The sequence below is a fragment of the Ovis aries genome, chromosome 2 (genome assembly GCF_016772045.2).
Source record: "Ovis aries strain OAR_USU_Benz2616 breed Rambouillet chromosome 2, ARS-UI_Ramb_v3.0, whole genome shotgun sequence".
In the NCBI taxonomy this organism is placed as follows: Eukaryota; Metazoa; Chordata; class Mammalia; order Artiodactyla; family Bovidae; genus Ovis; species Ovis aries.
This window is the reverse complement of record NC_056055.1, coordinates 63,854,405-63,874,077: the sequence shown is the minus strand read 5'-3', so window position 1 is coordinate 63,874,077 and position 19,673 is coordinate 63,854,405. Positions and strand designations below refer to the sequence as shown.

Here is a 19,673-nt window from a genome sequence, read left to right as displayed (position 1 = left end):
GAACTGACTCATTTGAAAAGACCCTGATGCTGGGCAAGATTGAAGGCAGGAGAATGGGGCGACGTAGGATGAAATGGTTGGATGGTATCACCGATTCAATGGACATGAGTTTGAGCAAGCTTAGGGAGTTGGGGATAGACAGGGAAGCCTGGCGTGCTGCAGTCCATGGGGTCGCAATGCGTCGGACACAACTGAGCGACTGAAATGAACTGATCAGTAAAACCATATTACACACATGTTTTTAAAACAGACAGCACAGGTTTTGTAATCATATTTTTAAATGATGGAAGCAGATCATGTCTCTATCAGAGCAGGATGTAGCACTAGCAGAGAACACACAGTGAGAAAGATGGGTTTGGACATTGTTCCACCACTGGCTCCTGTATCTCCCTGCCAGTCTTGTCACAGTCTGCTATCTCGTTTTCTCCCTTGATCAAATGTGAGTAATTTACCTGACGTGTACCATGTCACTAGAATAATAAGGAGAGCTAAATAAAAGAAGCTTTCTTTTGCTTTGATCTTCTTGGAAGAAAAGCATTTTATAAGGCTAAGGTATTAGAGTGATCTTCAACTGACAGATGATGGGATCAGGTCTGAGTAAGGGACTTAGTGAGCTGAGCTGATTAGTGAGTAGCAGGCAAAGATGGAATGAGCTTTAAGATTCAGATATCACTGTGCCGGCATCTCTCTTTCTAGGTTAATGTTCTTGAGTCATTTGTTCAAAATGCCTGTGTGATGTTTATTTTGAAATTATTAACTTTATTTACCTATACGTATGCACTTACGTATATGAGTGTACATGTGTGCATATAGATAAATGGCACACGCCTATCTATAGATACACATGTATGTGAAATTAGGCAAGTTTGCATCTTGAATTATGTGCAGAACCAGATCTTAGGATAGACTAAGTTGTGTACCAATGACATACAATCCCCAAATCTTAGCGACTTAGAAAAGGAAAAGTTTATTTCTTGTTTACTCCATGTGAAATGTGAGTAGGTAAAGGACTCTGCTCCTGTAAGTTACTCTCACTATAGTCTCATAGACCGGAACAGAACAACATCCTTCTGGAGCATCACTGGTCAGAACAGCAGAGACAGAAGAGAACAAAAAACCCACAGCATTATTACAGTTTTCACCCAGTAGTGAAACACTTCATTTTTATCTCTAATTTACTGGCCAAAATAAATCACGTGGCTAAGCCTGACTTTGAGGAGGGGGCAAGCATAATCATCTGTAAGTATATTGCCTTACAAACATTGGCATTTGGGAATATAATTTAATGCTTTGTAATTATGACCCCTCAGCTGGGACTGTCACTCATCTGCTAACATCTCTGGGGTTCCAGGTTGTTCCAAAGTTTACCCTCATTTTTAAAAAACTAATGAACCTTATATCTTAGAGAAGTTAAAGGTTCACTGCAACTTTGAATGGAAAGTACAGAGTTCCCTTATACCTCCTACCCCTACCCATGCACAGCCTCTGTTGACATCTTCCACAATGCTGTACCTTTGTTATAATCGATGAACCTACATGGACAAATCATCATCACTCAAAGTCCATACCATTTTTTAAAAAGATAGTCCATCTTTCTACAAAGTCTCTGGTCAATTTAGTATGTGTAAATATTTTTCAGATCTGTTGTGTGGGAACCTACCAACAAGACAACACAAACTGTAACAAATTATCACTTTTCAATGAAATGGTTTAATGTTGGGTTACGCAAGTTCAATTATAGCAGAAAATAACTTCTTCATCTAACTAAACCCTTTATGCCTTCAGTTCAGTCATTCAGTCATGTCTGACTCTTTTGTGACCCCATGAACTGCAGCACGCCAGGCCTCCCTGTCCATCACCAACGACCAAAGTCTACCCAAACCCATGTCCATTGAGTTGGTGATGCCATCCAACCATCTCATCCTCTGTCGTCCCCTTCTCCTCCTGCCCTCAATCTTTCCCACCATCAGGGTCTTTTCAAATGAGTCCACTCTTCGCATGAGGTGGCCAAAGTATTGGAGCTTCAGCTTCAACATCAGTCCTTCCAATGAATACCCAGGACTGATCTCCTTTAGGATGGACTGGTTGGATCGCCTTGCAGTCCAAGGGACTCTCTAGAGTCTTCTCCAACATCACAGTTCAAAAGCATCAATTCTTCGGTGCTCAGCTTTCTTTATAGTCCAACTCTCACATCCATACATGACCACAGGAAAAACCATAGCCTTGACTAGACTGACCTTTTTTGTCAAAGTAATGTCTCTCCCTTATAATATACCAAATCTATATTGGATTGATTAAAACAATTATTCCACGTAACCAGGAAATAGAATGTGCAAACCCTAACTAGAATTGCTAGATTTTATTATATTTGGGACAGTTTAAAAGATAGGACACTGCTTGTATTTCTGAAATAAGTGTACATGTATCCGCTTTTGGATTTTTGATTAATAAATTGCCATTAATGTGGCTTTATGATGCTAATGGATTTTCTCATCAATGGAAGTTAAAATTTATTTTGTTGAAATAACCATTGAAGTCAGCAAGTTAAGAGTGACCTTACCCAAATGGTTCCTGTTTAAAAGTGGCATTTTAAAATACCTTTTAAAAATTGCATGTACAGATCAGTGGACTTCCAGGACAAACTAAAGTAAGAGAATAAGCAGATAAACAAAATTAAATGGATATGTCGAATTTTCATCTCAAAAACATATTAAGCTTGCAATTGAATAGCAACAAAACATAATACCTTATTAGGCACAGATTATTCCCATCAGCTCTAAAATACCATAACCGCCAGAAATAAAAAAGAACATAAGAAAAACTTATTTTAACTTTTTCTTTCATTAAGTAAAAATTAACTAGCCATGACAAAATAACTAACAAACATTTGCAGTTTATTTGAATATAATGGGTAGCTTTAAGAGTTACTTATAAAAAAAAGCTAATTTTTAATTTTTGGGAGGGGAGTTTTTTGGAGCTAAATTTTTCAATATATCAATAATTATATGGACATTAAGGTAAAGTAAACTGTTTTTAGAAGTAGAAGAGAGAAGTAAAATGAATGCAATATATTGTTTGGTCTGTTGTTTAAATTTACCAGTGATAAGCGGATATGGTGAGTGATCAACATAGTTTCTGTGAAAGACGTATATGCAATACCTGAAATAATCAGGAAGATGGTAGAATGTGTATAAGAGATGGAAATAAATTAAGTTTATTAGCGTAAAGGGTTTATGTGACTAAAAGTGCCAACACATTTCTGCCTTTGGCAAACAAACACGAGGTAAAATAAACAGATGCTTGGTGACCTTGTGGAGTGAAGCTCCATGGTGACAAGAGTTCTGTTCTTCTTTCTAGGATGGGCTCCTTCTTCGCTCCCAGCCTCCCAGGCATCAATATCCTTCGGCTCCATACATCCATGTACTTCCAGTGCTGGGCTGTGATGTGTTGCAATGTTCCTGAGGCCAGGGTCTTCAAAGCTTCCAGATCGAATAACTTCTACCTGGGAATGCTCTTGCTCATCCTCTTCCTGTCCACCATGCCCGTCCTGTACATGATCGTGTCCCTCCCACCATCTTTTGATTGTGGCCCTTTCAGGTTCTTACCTTTGCGATTTGTTTTGGGCATAGTTTTCTTTCAGAGGTGGAGATAAAAATGGTCACTCATTGTATAAGTGATCATTTTTTTCCCCTCAAAAAAAACAACATTTTGGTCTATAAGAATGATATCTTTGGGGTATTCAGACTCAGTATAGGGCATGGAAATTCTTAAGCAAGATCCATCTATTTTCATTGGCAGTCATAAAAGGGAAAATAATTAACTGTTTCAGACTCTAACCATGTGAAATATGTACAATGAATCTGAGCTATTTGCATATAAGGAGATAGCAAAGAGAAAAGTTTGATTACACTAGTCTAGATGTGAACATTTTCTTGGTGCTAGGTCATCTCATTCAGACATTGGAAAGCTACTATTACTTCTAACATGAACCACTTAATTGAAAAAAAAATAGGAAGGAAGGGAGGAAGGAAGGGTCAGAGGGACAAGAGGGATGAGGGATGAAGGGGCAAGAGAGAGAGAGGGAGGAAGTGAAGGGAGGGAAGGAAGGAGGAAGGTGGGAGGGATGAGAAAGAAAGAAAGACTACTCCACAAGATACTTAGGAAGTGGGGTCATTATTAGATAATAATGTATATAAAGAGAGTCACATCATGTATAATCCAAATTCTACATGCTAGTAAAAAATTTAAGGATGCTCCTCATGTATATTCTCCTCAAATAACAAGGATAAATCACTCAAGTCAGTAATAAAGAGTCAAGAAGGCTCTTAGAAATATACTTCTCTACAGTTCTCTATGACAGTTCTCTCTGTGACACTGAGCTAAGAAAGCAAAGGTTCCAGGTCTGGAGGATTGATTTCATTCTACCACCAGTCCCCCCATGAATCTCAGCATGTTGAGTCACTGATCAGCATGCATCTGAGTTATTTCTACTTTTCAGTGAGGAAATGAGAATGTGAAAAGTCATGTGAATGGCAAGCATGGTGCAATAATGGACATACGTAATTTCTCCTTCATGCCGTCAGAACCAAGTTGTTAAGGTCAAATTTCCTTGCTCACAGACTTCAGTATAAAAGAGATATTTTCATTTTAATAATAGCCTGTTATTACTGCTTTACTGGAAAAGAAATTAAGAAAAGGTTAAGCCTATTGATTAAACCCAAACTGCTGGAGTCCTGTCATACATATTCAGAAAGCTGAAGTTGACAAGTCCTGTTTCTTTGCCCCAACCAGGTGGGCTGAAATAAATAATGCAAACAGTGACATCTGGAGGCTAAATGTGAAACTGCAGTTTTGAAAGCAATTGCTCATGATAGGAAGTTCAAGAGATGAGCCATCTAAAACCTTTAGTTAATTGGAAATTACCCACACAATTAAATATCCAGGATAAGTTTTAACTTTTTAATTGGAAGTGGATACTTCTCAGAAAAATCGAAGGAATTTAGCTGTCTTCAAGAGAAACCCTACAAGGTCAACATATAGCTGGGCAGTGGTAAGAAATGTCCATTGATATTAAAAACATCATTGAGCTGGTTACTACACAGTTTTAGCTTTTGAAGTCTAATTCTTCTTCCTCTCTTTAAATCACACTGAGTTACTATTATTTTAATTAATAAAAATCAGTCTGTATCTAAGGAATAGTATCTGATTTTGACCAACTCTTTCCAAATGGGCAAACTTTGGCAAATTAACAAACTTTGGCAAATTAACAGTATGTGTGTGTATGTGTAAATATATACATATATACATATATGTATATATATGACTATTTTGAGATCAAGAAGGAAATGTAAATGTTTTTAGTGGAGCACTGGGAAAGGGGTATATCTGTAATATTTAGTCTACTTTTCCTGGAGCAAAAGAATGTATACGTGGTTTATTCATTGGATTTTAAAGTTTAAAACATTTTCCTACCTTGGTAGTGAGGTGAGAAAGCATTAATAGTAGGAACCTCATGACTTGCCATCCTAAGGATCCTGAGTTCGAGGTAGTACGCCCAGCCTGCCTAGAGAGGGGTGTTTGACCCTACTTGACACCTGGGTGGGCAGCAAATTGATAAACATGCATTTGAGGTAGATTAATGGGGACACGGTCATGGGCAATCTCTCCCAAGTGCAGGTACATTTTCAGGTAAGATGACTACAATACCTTAGAAGACCATTCTGCAAAGCAGTTTGATGAGATATTCTGCTTGGTCTGGTATCACAACAACTGGTCAGGGAGGGTGAATTTTCCAGAAAATTATTCCAATAGGCCATAAAGTGAATTTACCTTAACAGCGTGACAATTAAAAAATGATTTCTTTGGTGTCCAGATGAAGAAAATTCTAATTGCTCGACCACATTTCCTGACACTTGATGCTTCTCCCCACAGCACCCTCACTAATAATTCTGAACATTTTCTAGTTCTCTAGGTTCTCACACCTAGGGAAGGAAATGGTAATCACTTCAGTATCCTTGCCAGGAAAATCCCATGGATAGAGGAGCCTGGGGGCTAAGGTCCATAGGGTCACAAAGAGTCAAGCACGACTGAAGTGACTGAACACACACAGAGAGGTTCTCACACACCTCCTTGCTACGTTATGGTAATGACAACTTTATGTATTTTCATCTAGCTGCAAAGGTAACGTGTTTATCCTAGAAAACGTGGAAATTATAGAAACATTTTCACATGAAAATACACACTAGCCATAACCCCAAAGACCCAAAATAACAACTCTCAGCATTTTGGCATTTTGTGTTGTGGTGTTCTTTTTTATGCAGACTTCAAACTTAGATCATATAATATATATAGGTTTATATTATATATCATGACACTGTTATTACATTACTCATTTGATGTATCAGTTTTTCTTAGTAGTGTAGCTGACTTTTACAGCTTGAAAGTGAAAGTTGCTAAGTTGTGTCCAACTCTTTGTGACCCCATGGACTATACAGTCCATGGAATTCTCTAGACCAGAATACTGGAGTGGGTAGCCTTTCCCTTCTCCAGGGGATTTTCCCAACCCAGGGATTGAATCTTGGTAAGACCAGCTGAATTACAAAGGAAGCCCTACAGCTTGGGGATAGAATATTTTCATTTCAAAAGTCCAAACACAGTAGAGTGTTGGCCTGTAATTTGAAATAATGAATGAAGAATGTTTATTGTGCACTAAGCACTAGAGGAGATGTAGGAATATGTTGGGCATCAATTATGATCAGGTGGGACTTTCCATCTGGCTGAAAAGACAGACTAGACTATTTTAATCTGGGGTGGATGGAGCTATGCCCAAGAGAGCTGTAAATTTAAGTTCAGTAGCATTTCACTTAGCTGTATACTCACAACAGGTTGGAAGAGACTTCTGGGAATATGATAAAGTGGCATATTTTGCTTAACCTGTCAGAAAAAGAGGCTGCTGGGATTTGTAGATGCTTCTAAAGTTTGTGTATAATAAAAGATCCGGACTCCTGGTAAGAGACCTAACCTGGAAAAGGCACCCAAGAACCCTCAAAGATGTTAATAGCTTCACATTTCTTATACGCTAGACGCAGAGAAGACTTTAGGGGTAAGAATGATTTTGTAAAATTCCAGTTTCCTGAGTCTGATATTCATTAGCCACACCTGAGAGGCTGGAGAAGGGTGGGGGTGGGTTGTTCTATCTTCTCTTGTCCTCGCTGCCAGTCTCCTCACTCTGGCTATATTCCATACGTCGTGGTAAAGCATGGTCAGCTAGATAGATGAGGAAGAATAAACTTTGGTGCGATAGGTTGATATAATCTTAAATTGTCAATAAGCTTCATTCCCTCTTATGTATCATAGGTTTTGCTAATTAGTGTATAGATCTATAATTTGTGAAGCAAAATTTATATCTCTGTAGGAAATGGCAACCCACTCCAGTGTTCTTGCCTGGAGAATCCCAGGGATGGGGGAGCCTGGTGAGCTGCTGTCTATGGGGTCACACAGAGTCGGACACAACTAAAGTGACTTAGCAGTCTAGTGACTCCTGACAAGATAGTTGAAGTCACTTTCAGTCTACTAAAATACAATTAGTTAGACCAGGAGAGAAAAAATCTGATCTGGAACTTGTGGGTCACGTTTATTTAGAGGATAAGAATGTATTACAGTCAAAAGACAAAAGTAAAATGAAAATAGTCTGCTCAGTGTTATGCTAACCTTTATTCTCATGATACATACAAATTTCTGGTAAAAAATTCAATATCTTTTCTGAAAATGACACATTTTATAGCAAAATCTATATGCATATTCAGAAAAAAATAATTTTGCATGATGGATATTACTTTATATATTCATTTTTATATATTTATTCACAAAGTAACCCAAACCTTAGAAATATAACTTTAAAAAGTCTTCTCCTGGGGGAGAGGGATGAATTGGGAGATTGAGATTGACATATACATACTACTATATATAAAATAAATGACTAATAAAGACCTAATGTATAGCACAGGGAAATCTACTCAATGACCTACATGGGAAAAGAATCTAAAAGAGAGAGGATACATGTATATGTGCAAATGATTTACTTTGAGGTACACCTGAAAATAACACAACATTGTAAATCAACTATGTCCCAATAAAAATCAAAAACAAATCTCCTGATTCTATGATTAATTTCCTAACTGCTTGGTCTCTGTGTTTGCATTGATATAACGTTTCTCATATCTCATCCACATGTTGACAGTATGAGTTTGAAGTATCAGGAGTTGTAGCTAAACAGCAGATTTCTAACCTGAAAGAGTACTTAGGCAGCGTTTGAGAAAAATTTCTCGTTTTCTTGCTGTAACCATGGTTTTTACATCTGTTTAAGATAAATGTCTCTCTTTTTTTCAGTGGCAAAAATAGGATGTTTGAAGTCATTGGAGAAACGCTGGAGCATGATTTTCCAAGCTGGATGGCAAAGATCTTGAGACAGCTTTCTAATCCTGGACTGGTTATTGCTGTAGTTTTGGTCATGGCGTATGTGCTTTCCCTCCTCATAGAAAGAGCCTTTGTGATGTTCTTCCTGCTCCTTTTAAGCTTCAGTGTTTTCAACTCTCTCTTTCTCCCCAGGGCTTGTGCTGTAACCTAACCAAATTCAGCACTGATTACACGGTGGTGAGAGGCTAAAATTCATGAGCCATATTCTCATCCTATTGCATGTAATTCATAGCCATCTGCATCTATATTTGCCAGCCTAGGATTATAAGATTTGTTCCCAAGTAACCAAAATAATTATCAGTAAACAGCTAAAGCAAGGGAAACATAAATGCTAAATCTAATCAGCACATCAGGCTTCCCTCCAGCCCCTGCCCCCCACCTCTTTTTCCATAAAGCAGATGGCTGTAAACACATAGAAATGATAAGCCTCTAAGTTAATATTCCCCTTGAGGGCTGTATAGGCTGTATTTCAGGGCTGAAGGCTTAAAGGATCTTAAAAATTACCCTGTCCTTGTTCCTAGAAGGCCATCAATAACTGTGCTTGCCCATAATAGAATCAGAGGACCAGAAGGCTCTTGGAAAGGTCATTTAGTTTTTCCTTTCAAAGTCAGAGGTGATACCCAAAGGGCAACTTGAGAGGGGGCTTTTGTTCCCATGTGACTTTCTTTGGTTTCTGACTCCTGGCCACCACAGATAAACTTACATTCTAAGGAAAGAAAATATGCTTCCTATGGAAGAGCTGCAAAAAAGTGCCCCAGCCCTTCCTTTCAAACCCCAAGTCCCTCATAAATGAAAAGCCCAGAACTGCTACTGCTCTCTGTCAGTGAAACCACTCTTGTGGACACTCTTGACACTCTGATTTGTTTAAATAAAAGTAAAACTAGGAAATCTCAGGGGAGAACTCCCAGTGGTTTAAGTAAATGAACTGGGTTCTAGGCCAAGTTGTTGTGATCCTCTCTGAAGAGGTTGTGGTCACAAGCCACATCCGTGATGGCAGGTGTCATCTTCAAGTTTATAAATTAAACAGACTTAGAGGCAGGGACTGGTTTTTCCCTAGGTGAGAATACAGAAAAATGATAGGAAGGCTTTGACAGTAAATCCAGCACTCAGCTCTTAAACCATGATGCCTTCTTTGAGGGAGAGCTAATAGCCTGTAGGGATAATTAAACAGTAAAACAGATTATTTTATATATTACAGAGCCTTGATCATGGGGTGGCGTTAGGAATCTGATAGTGAATCTCTGGCGCAGATGTGTTAGAACATAACCTGCTGGAGGCAGCATGTTTCCCCAGATAACCCTGGAAGTGATTTTCCTTCTCTGAGTTTTTATGATTCAGCAGCTACAGAGACCATATTAAGTATCATGTGGCTTTCATGGTATAAAGGAAGTCTTGTTTTAAAACACACACACAAAACTTAATGTCAGATTTTATGACTATATTCTTAAATTAGTGAGAGACAGATTTATTTCTAAGCAAAGGAGCAACATTGTTCTAATGCTGCCAATTAAAGATTTAATAAGCTACCTTGAGGGTATGGGAGAGGAATGAACACTGCCCTTGTTCCAGGCACGATCCATATATTAACCCATTTAATTTCCACAATAACCTTAAGTTGGCCACATTAATCATATTATTGAAAGCACATGGAAGATGTGTCCCAAATCAAACAGCTAGTAAGTAAAATTCAAGCTCATGTCTTCTTATTCCCCACCTCCCCACCCTCTACTTATTTAGCACCGAACACCCGGTTCAGGCTAAATAATTATGCTCATAAGAGTTGGAAGCCACTTATCTGAGATGTTCTACATCCAAGGTCAGCACACTTTTCCTTAAAGGGTCAAGATATTAATAGTAGGTACTTCAGACTTTGTGATCCAAGAGGCAAAGTTGAGGATGTTATTTAAATACTTCTATAACTATTTTAAAATATAAAAACCAATCTTAGGTCATGGGTTATACATAACAGGCTGGGAGTCAGATTTGCCCTGGAGGCCATAGTTTGACAACCATTGATATAGGCTGTCTAAATGGAAACCAGAAGGATGTAAGATCAAATAGATGTCCCACAAGGTTGAGTTTAGTTTTGACGTTCTGATTTTAAACCTGAATTTCAGTTTATTGTTGATTTGATGTTTCAGATACTAAGATCTCATCTTCAATACTTAATGGTGTCCATAAAATTGGTTTGGCTTTTTATTACCTTTAATTAGAGAATGTTTATAAGCATTTTTAATCTCCCCAGTGAATCATATTCAATCAGCTTGGATGGTTTTGGGGTAACTGAGTTTAAGCTAATTCTCTGCAGGCAGTTTCATTCCTTTGGAGTCTAAAAAATGATCTATGAGTATTCCTTACTGAAGGTGCATCTCAAGACAGAAAAAGTGATGAATGAATAGAGAATTACAGTCTGCAAATGATTTGTGAGGTCTTTGAGTTCTTTCTCCAAATCCAGACACTTTTCTAAGAAAATTCTTGAAATACACACACACATATATTAAGCCCCTACTTCATCCCAGATATTACACCAGGTGCTTTCAGGTATATAACATCATTCAAACTCCTAACACTTGTATAAGAAATAAACCCAGCAGAAACGATATCAATAACTGTGATGCTAGCAGCAGATGGTTCATAAAGGTTATGATCTGACATGTTGGAGTAGAGGCAATGTGTTCGATATCCAGTTATTTGCAATAAAGGGCAATGCCTGTTACCTTTTTTTTTTTTTTCACTGCATTTTTTCCTTTGTTTATTTTGCTTTAAGTGAAGATGAATGTGTTTATTTTTGCAAAAATGTTTGGCTGGAATTTGCTCTTTTGAGAAATGTAAATGTCACTTGTATGCCAAGACTATTCTTTTCTGAGACATTTTCTTTTGAAGGAGAGAGAAAGGCAAGCAACACATCCTATGGATAAAAAGGCCATGTTAATTAACTATGACTGAGGATTATAGTGTTAGTTGTAAAAGCCCAAGGAGGGAATTTAAAGTGGAGAGTCAGTCTCCTTTTTATTCTACACATTCCTTAAGCTTCAGGAGATTTCCTCTTCCCTTGGATGCCATTGGTATCGATTTAAAATGCTGTTTTCAATTATAACATAAAATGATATTACTACATTTCCAAGGAACAGCTAAAATTCGGCAGTAAGGTATATCAGACAGAATGCCCTGGGCTGTGAAGGAGGAGCCTTAGGTGCCACTTCCTAGATCCAGCCTAGTCACTGTGTAGTTCTGAACATGCTTCTTCACCTCTCTGTACTTCAGTCTTTTATCTACATCATAGAAGTTCGAAGTAGAAAATATCTTAAAGTCACTCCAGGGCCAATATTCTATGACTTAAGTAATGTAAATTTAAGCAGAATCTTGAGGAGCTGAAAAAATAGCATGCATTTTATTTTATTTTTTGAACTTAGTTTGACCATCTATTATCTCAATGCTACTGCAAAGGGCCAGAAGGCAGCAAATTTGGATCTAAAAAAGAAGATGAAACAGGTAGGATACAATATATTTCAGAGAAATATTTGTCGTCATTCATGTCAAGTTGTAGAAAACACCAGGAAATCTCATGTTTTTCTTTTTTACTATTTTTTATTGCTAGCAAGCTTTGGAGAACAAAATGCGAAACAAGAAAATGGCAGCTGCGCGAGCAGGTTTGAGCTCTGCTATGTTTGCATTCTTTTCCCCCTACGAACAGTATACTCTTCCTTTTTTTCCCCCTCTCATAATGGGGCATTTGGTGCAGAGAGGCATTATTGCCACAGCAAGTCATCTTATACTCTTTACAGTCCACCTTTTCAGCCCTTTCAGGCTTCATATCCAGGGTTCAGTTATTTTCCAGTGGGAGAAAGAAAAGACAAAGAAAAATTCAGGAACATAAAAGTAGCATTAGTGATAGAAAAGGGCTTTTACTAATTGATGGAAGATGAAGGAAATATCCATATAGTTATACAAATAGCAGAGACAGATATACAATCTCTCCTGCCCATTTTGACCATTTTTGTACATAGATGGACACGTTGGGAAGATACTAAGAGAATCCTCTAGGCTCATCATTATTGATTTCCCAGAGCGTTCTCTAATTCATTAACCTCTTTTACTTTTTCACCTCTTTAATTTTTAACTTCCTGTGTAGCTCAGTTGTTAAAGAATCTGCCTGCAATGCTGGAGACCTAGGTTTGATTCCTGGGTCAGGGAGATACTCTAGAGCAGGAAACGGCAACCCATTCTTGCCTGGAGAATCCCATGGACAGAGGACCCTGGTAGGCTAGAGTTCATGGGGTCACAAAGAGTTAGACATGACTTAGAGCTATCTTTCTTAATTTTTAAACTATTTGCCAAAATTACTGATATGTTTTGCTTAATACATGGAAAAGTGATGAATTTTTTGAAAATCTTTTCTAACTCTTCCCTCATTTCTAATTCTAAAACTCTTTATATTACTAGGACTCCTCAGTTCAGTTCAGTTCAGTTCAGTTGCTCAGTTGTGTCTGACTCTTTGTGACCTCATGAATTGCAGCATGCCAGGCCTCCCTGTCCATCACCAAATCCCAGAGTTCACTCAGACTCACATCCATTGAGTCAGTGATGCCATCCAGCCATCTCATCCTCTGTCGTCCCCTCCTCCTCCTGCCCCCAATCCCTCCAAGCATCAGAGTCTTTTCCAATGAGTCAACTCTTCACATGAAGTGGCCAAAGTACTGGGGTTTCAACTTTAGCATCATTCCTTCCAAAGAAATTCCAGGGCTGATCTCCTTCAGAATGGACTGGTTGGATCTCCTTGCAGTCCAAGGGACTCTCAAGAGTCTTCTCCAACACCACAGTTCAAAAGCATCCATTCTTCGGTGCTCAGCCTTCTTCACAGTCCAACTCTCACATCCATACATGACTACTGGAAAAACTATAGCCTTGACTAGATGGACCTTAGTCTGTAAAGTAATGTCTCTGCTTTTCAATATGCTATCTAGGTTGGTCATAACTTTTCTTCCAAGGAGTAAGCGTCTTTTAATATCATGGCTGCAGTCATCATCTGCAGTGATTTTGGAGCCCCCAAAAATAAAGTCTGACACTGTTTCTACTGTTTCCCATCTATTTCCCATGAAGTGATGGGACTGGATGCCATGATCTTTGTTTTCTGAATGTTGAGCTTTAAAGCCAACTTTTTCACTCTCCTCTTTCACTTTCATCAAAGGGCTTTTTAGCTCCTCTTCACTTTCTGCCATAAGGGTGGTGTCATCTGCATATCTGAGGTTATTGATATTTCTCCCGACAATCTTGATTCCAGCTTGTGTTTCTTCCAGTCCAGCGTTTCTCATGATGTACTCTGCACATAAGTTAAATAAGCAGGGTGACAATATACAGCCTTGACGTACTCCTTTTCCTATTTGGAACCAGTCTGTTGTTCCATGTCCAGTTCTAACTGTTGCTTCCTGACCTGCATACAGATTTCTCAAGAGGCAAGGCAGGTGGTCTGGTATTCCCATCTCTCTCAGAATTTTCTACAGTTTATTGTGATCCACACAGTCAAAGGCTTTGGCATAGTCAATAAAGCAGAAATAGATGTTTTTCTGGGACTTTCTTCCTTTTATGATGATCCAGCAGATGTTGGCAATTTGATCTCTGGTTCCTCTGCCTTTTCTAAAACCAGCTTGAACATCTGGAAGTTCACGGTTCACATATTGCTGAAGCCTGGCTTGGAGAATTTTGAGCATTACTTTACTAGCATGTGAGATGAGTGCAATTGTGCAGTAGTTTGAGCATTCTTTGGCATTGCCTTTCTTTGGGATTGGAATGAAAACTGACCTTTTCCAGTCCTGTGGCCACTGCTGAGTTTTCCAAATTTACTGCCATACTGAGTGCAGCACTTTGACAGCATCATCTTTCAGGATTTGAAATAGCTCAGCTGGAATGCCATCACCTCCACTAGCTTTGTTCGTAGTGATGCTTTCTAAGGCCCACTTGATTTCACATTCCAGGATGTCTGGCTCTAGGTGAGTGATCACACCATCGTGATTATCTGGGTCGTGAAGATCTTTTTTGTATAGTTCTTCTGTGTATTCTTGCCACCTCTTCTTAATATCTTCTGCTTGCCTCTGTTAGGTCCATACCATTTCTGTCCTTTATTGATCCTATCTTTGCATGAAATGTTCCCTTGGTATCTCTAATTTTCTTGAAGAGATCTCTAGTCTTTCACATTATGTTCTTTTCCTCTATTTCTTTGCATTGATTGCTGAGGAAGGCTTTCTTATCTCTCCTTGCTATTCTTTGGAATTCTGTATTCAGATGCTTATATCTTTCCTTTTCTCCTTTGCTTTTCATTTCTCTTCTTTTCGCAGCTATTTGTAAGGCCTCCTCAGACAGCCGTTTTGCTTTTTTGCATTTCTTTTCCATGGGGATGGTCTTGATCCCTGTCTCCTGTACAATGTCACGAACCTCATTCCATAGTTCATCAGGCACTCTATCTATCAGATCTAGGCCCTTAAATCTATTTTTCACTTCCACTGTATAATCATAAGGGATTTGATTTAGGTCATACCTGAATGGTCTAGCGATTTTCCCTACTTTCTTCAATTTAAGTCTGAATTTGGTAGTAAGGAGTTCATGATCTGAGCCACAGTCAGCTCCTGGTCTTGTTTTTGTTGACTGTATAGAGCTTCTCCATCTTTGGCTGCAAAGAATATAATCAATCTGATTTCGGTGTTGACCATCTGGTGATGTCCATGTGTAGAGTCTTCTCTGTTGTTGTTGGAAGAGGGTGTTTGCTATGACCAGTGCATTTTCTTGGCAAAACTCTATTAGTCTTTGCCCTGCTTCATTCCATATTCCAAGGCCAAATTTACCTGTTACTCCAGGTGTTTCTTGACTTCCTACTTTTGCATTTCAGTCCCCTATCTCCCCCACAATTAATAATATTAATAATAAAAAACCTCAAACCAGATTATCTTAAGTAGAAAAGAAATGTATTAGTTCACACAAATGAAGAGGAGTGTGGTATGTAATACTTCCAATCACATTTTACCCCAAGTTTAGAAGCAATCAGGACTGAGCCCCATTTCCTGTGGGTCTTTCAATACTACATTCCTATTATGTTGGCCAACCGTCATGGCGGCAAATGTGGATGTAGCAACTTCCAATGCCATGTCCTTGGATTATACTTGTCTTATGTTTTGTGTGCTTTTTTTTTTTTTGCATCTGCTACCTGTTTCTTAACTGCATTTTTTTTTAGCTCTATTGAGGTATAATTGACAAAATGTTCTAACTTCTAAGATCTGAATTCTAGCTAAGGCATATTTTCTTTATTCTTTTAAATAGTGACATGATGTTATTGCATGCTTTTTTTCTGATATTTTTTCATAATTTGTTTAAAAATGTGTATAACCTTTGTGAAGACAGAGACTATATAATTTATAGTTGTTTCCTCAGGACTTAACATAGGACTTATATATCAGTCACTCAATAAATACCTACTAAATATCTACTGTACAATGAGGAATTCTTTTACTGGGAAAAATTTGAAAGGAATACATTTCTATATTACTTACATAAGCCGTAATGAATGAATAAATGTTACCAAAAGAGAACTTTTATTCTCTTGTCTTTAGAATTTATGCAGATTTTATAAAATAAGAAATATAGAGATATATGGCAAAAGATATTATGGCAACATGGAGCACATTTGGAAGATACAGATTTTTAAGCCATCTCATTCAGAACAATTATGCACACTGAAATGAATTTTTCCTTATCTCTTCTTTATCTTCTTTCTCTGTTTCTTTCTGTCTCTTATTTATTTAATTAATTTGAATAGCTGCAGCTGCTGGTGGCCAGTAATTTTCATGGATATTCTGGAGGCCCAGAAGTATTCCTCATCATGCATTTCTAAGTCAGTGACTTTCATGAAGGCCCAGAGGACAAAGCATGAAGAGTTGATTCTACCCTGTTCTAAACCTGATGGATTATCAAGGTCTTGCTGATCAATCAAGGCATCACTTGCCCTAACTAAAAAAACAAGGTCTCTACCTTCTTCCAAATTAATGATTTGTTCCCCCACCACCACTTTCTCCCCTGAACCACTCTCCTGACATTTTCTTTAATGAATTGAGTTTAAAAGTGTGTGTGATCCTGCAGTATGGATCACTAGCTTACTTGCTGAGTTAATTTAAAAACCTTTTGCTCATATGGACTTTCATTTTATACATTTCTTCTGCCTTAGTTTTCTTAGTCTGGAAATGGGGATATTTCACCTTTTTTTTTCTAAATTCAGAAATATCTTGATAAAGTATTCATTATAATCATTCATATATTCATTTTTTTGAAATTATCTTGTTTTCCCTTTTCATTCTGCCTCTGCATCCATGGTTCATCCACAAATGCATACCCCAAACCTTTTTGTTTATGCTAGATTCACTATGAGAAGGAATGGACTTTTTAGAAGAAAAGTCCCAAGTGAATTAGGGGCCTGATCAACACTGGCTTGAAGGTCTTGACACCTTGAGGAGATATATGAGTCTTACTTTACTTTAAATATAACTTTGTGAGTTAAAAGAAAAATGATACCATCAAGTGAGTACTATTCCATCACAGTCTGATCACGACCTCCAATGATCATATCTCCTGAGTTTGGAGTCTAAAATTCTATACCTTTTCTTTGATTTTTTGTTAAGGTTAGGAAAACACATACTATTATGGGGGGGGGGTGATTTATACCTATGTTTAAACATTATTACCTTGTTAAAATTTAAATTGACTTTGACTAGTAACAATCAATGCACTCAGCCAACTTTGTTTCATGATTTCAGTTAAATCTCTTAACTCAGTGTCTCCACCACCACCCCTACCCCATCCCCAGCTAAGCCAACTTGCCTGCCATTCCCTACAATTGATTTACTAATTTTGTATTACTCTCTCTTTGAGTTTTTCTTCCTGGCCATAGAGTGAGCACTCTGTTCTTCTGCCAATCCACGTGCTCATCACTTCCATCAAACCAAATTCAAGATTACTTCCTCTGGTCAAATATGCCTGACTAGCCTCCATTACCAATCATATAACTCTCTTTATAGGCTCCCTTCGGACTCACCTGTCTTTAACTTAGAGTTTGTTATTCTACTGATTTTTCTGTAATTTGTAATTTTAAAAAATTATATGCATAATTCATCTTTCCTATCCAGATTGTACATTCCCTATAAGCAGGGATCATATATTCTAATTTTTGGATGCCTGTTATAGTGCTGTGCACAGGTAGGCACTGAATAAATGCTTGTTAATTAAATTGAATCAATTTAACTTGCAGCAATAACATTGTGAAAAGAACTTTCTGTTATCTGTATGAAAAACTTTACTATGCTGTACAAAATGGAATTCTGTTGATGGGCTGAATTTATTATCTTAGATTATAATGCAGATGAGTAAATAAAGCTAGTGCTTATTTCTACTTGGATTACTTTTATACTGTGTAGTAATAAGATTAGATAATTGACTTACACATGTTGCCAAGTTTACAATATGGATGAAACTCCCTTGTCTTGATCTGCTTCACAAGGAAGATGATACAAGATGACAAATTGTCCCCAAAGGGCTTCATCTTCTAAGTGTGTTAGTCACTCAGTCGTGTCCGACTGTAGCCTATGAAGCTTCTTGGTCCATAGGATTTTTCAGGCAAGCGTACTGAAGTGGGTTACCATTTCCTTCTCCGGGGGATCTTCCCAACCCAGGGATCAAACTCAGGTATCCCACATTGTAGGCAGATGCTTTACCATCTGAGCCACAAGGGAAACCCTTCTAAAGGCAATGTATTTTCCAAACAAGTGCTCGTGGTGTAAGAAGCATTAGGACACGACATGCTAACTTCCAGTCTTTCTATAAATTAAAAACTAAGTTAGGTTTTTATAGCACCCAAGTATCTGCTGCTGCTGCTAAGTCACTTCAGTCGTGTCCGACTCTGTGCGACCCCATAGACGGAAGCCCACCAGGCTCCCCCATCCCTGGGATTCTCCAGACAAGAACACTGGAGTGGGTTGCCATTTCCTTCTCCAATGCATGAAAGTGAAAAGTGAAAGTGAAGTCGCTCAGTCGTGTCCAACTCTTAGCAACCCCATGGACTACAGCCCACCAGGCTCCTCCGACATGTGATTTTCTAGGCGAGAGTACTGGAGTGGGTTGCCATCACCTTCTCCAACCTAAGTATCTACCCGATTTAAATTAAACATTTTTAAGAAATTTTAGTTCTTTCAGTTTCCAGAGAGCTGCTGAAAATATTCAATATTCCCATCCTGTCACATGGACAAGCATCTAAAAGAGGGAATGCCACTTCCAAACCTGTTTTTACAACCAGTGAGAGAAGGAAACAGCATGATAGGATGGTTACAAGAGTTCTTAAGCTCTTTTTCTCAAAGTTCTCTTGTCATGAATTGCCTTGGATGGTATAGCTGCCTTTATCAGAATGGGTCCTGGTGACTTAGGAATTATGAATAATGGAACAATGTGTCTGTGAAACTTTGGACCTGAAATACTTGATCTCTTCTGGGAACTTAAATGTTATATAACACACATCTTTCTATACACCCAGAAGTTTTCATACAAATCCTTGGTCATTTAAAAACCTATAGTAGAGAGACACGCGGGAGGCGCAGGCTGCAGTGCTTTGTAAGAATCTGGCAGGAACGCCCCACGCGCAACCAGAACGATCTAACTTGGGCTAGCAAACCAGACTGTGGGATAGCTACCACGCGAAAAGCTCGAACATAAGACACCGCCAGGACTGAGCACAGAACAAAGGACGGAGCGGAAAAAGCCGGCTGCAGACCATCCCCCGCCAGGGACAGGCAGCCAGAGCCGTAAGGACTGGAAAGGGGCAATTGCAGACCCGGAGAGACTTTACTTACCTAACTGCAAGCAGGCTTCTTTGCTAAGACTTCTGGGGGTGCTGGACAGTCACCATCTGCCTCACGGGGGGCACCAGCGGTCCACCCAGAAAGCTGAGCAGCAGCGGCAGAAAAGGTGACAAGCCACAACGATTGCGCTCACCAAACTCCTGAGCTACCTGGACCTGGGAAGGGCACAAAGCGCAGTCCCAGCCGAATCTGTGCCTCTGAGGGCTGCCTGAGCGCTGAACCTGAGCGGCTTGGACCGGGGAAGTGCACGCAACCTAGGGCCGGCCCCAGACGGTTCCCGGCTGAGCATCGTAGAGCCAGAGCGGTTTGTGT

General features: G+C 38.7%; 1 protein-coding gene across 9 annotated transcripts in view; it reads left to right on the top strand.

Annotated features, from left to right (window-relative positions):
- Nucleotides 1-17,902, top strand: part of TMC1 (transmembrane channel like 1) — a 288,903-nt gene extending 271,001 nt beyond the window's left edge. For 5 of the 9 annotated variants that reach the window (XM_060409365.1, XM_060409363.1, XM_060409364.1 and 2 more), the window contains 3 exons: nucleotides 3,358-3,597; nucleotides 8,389-8,514; nucleotides 11,889-17,902. In XM_060409365.1, coding sequence (XP_060265348.1) covers nucleotides 3,358-3,597; nucleotides 8,389-8,514; nucleotides 11,889-12,387 — 865 coding nt within the window. In that variant the 3' untranslated portion in view covers nucleotides 12,388-17,902. The remainder of the gene's footprint in view (nucleotides 1-3,357; nucleotides 3,598-8,388; nucleotides 8,515-11,888) is intronic. The other 4 variants (XM_060409368.1, XM_027964501.3, XM_027964498.3 and 1 more) reach the window with 3 other exon arrangements.
- Nucleotides 17,903-19,673: the final 1,771 nt, after the last annotated feature.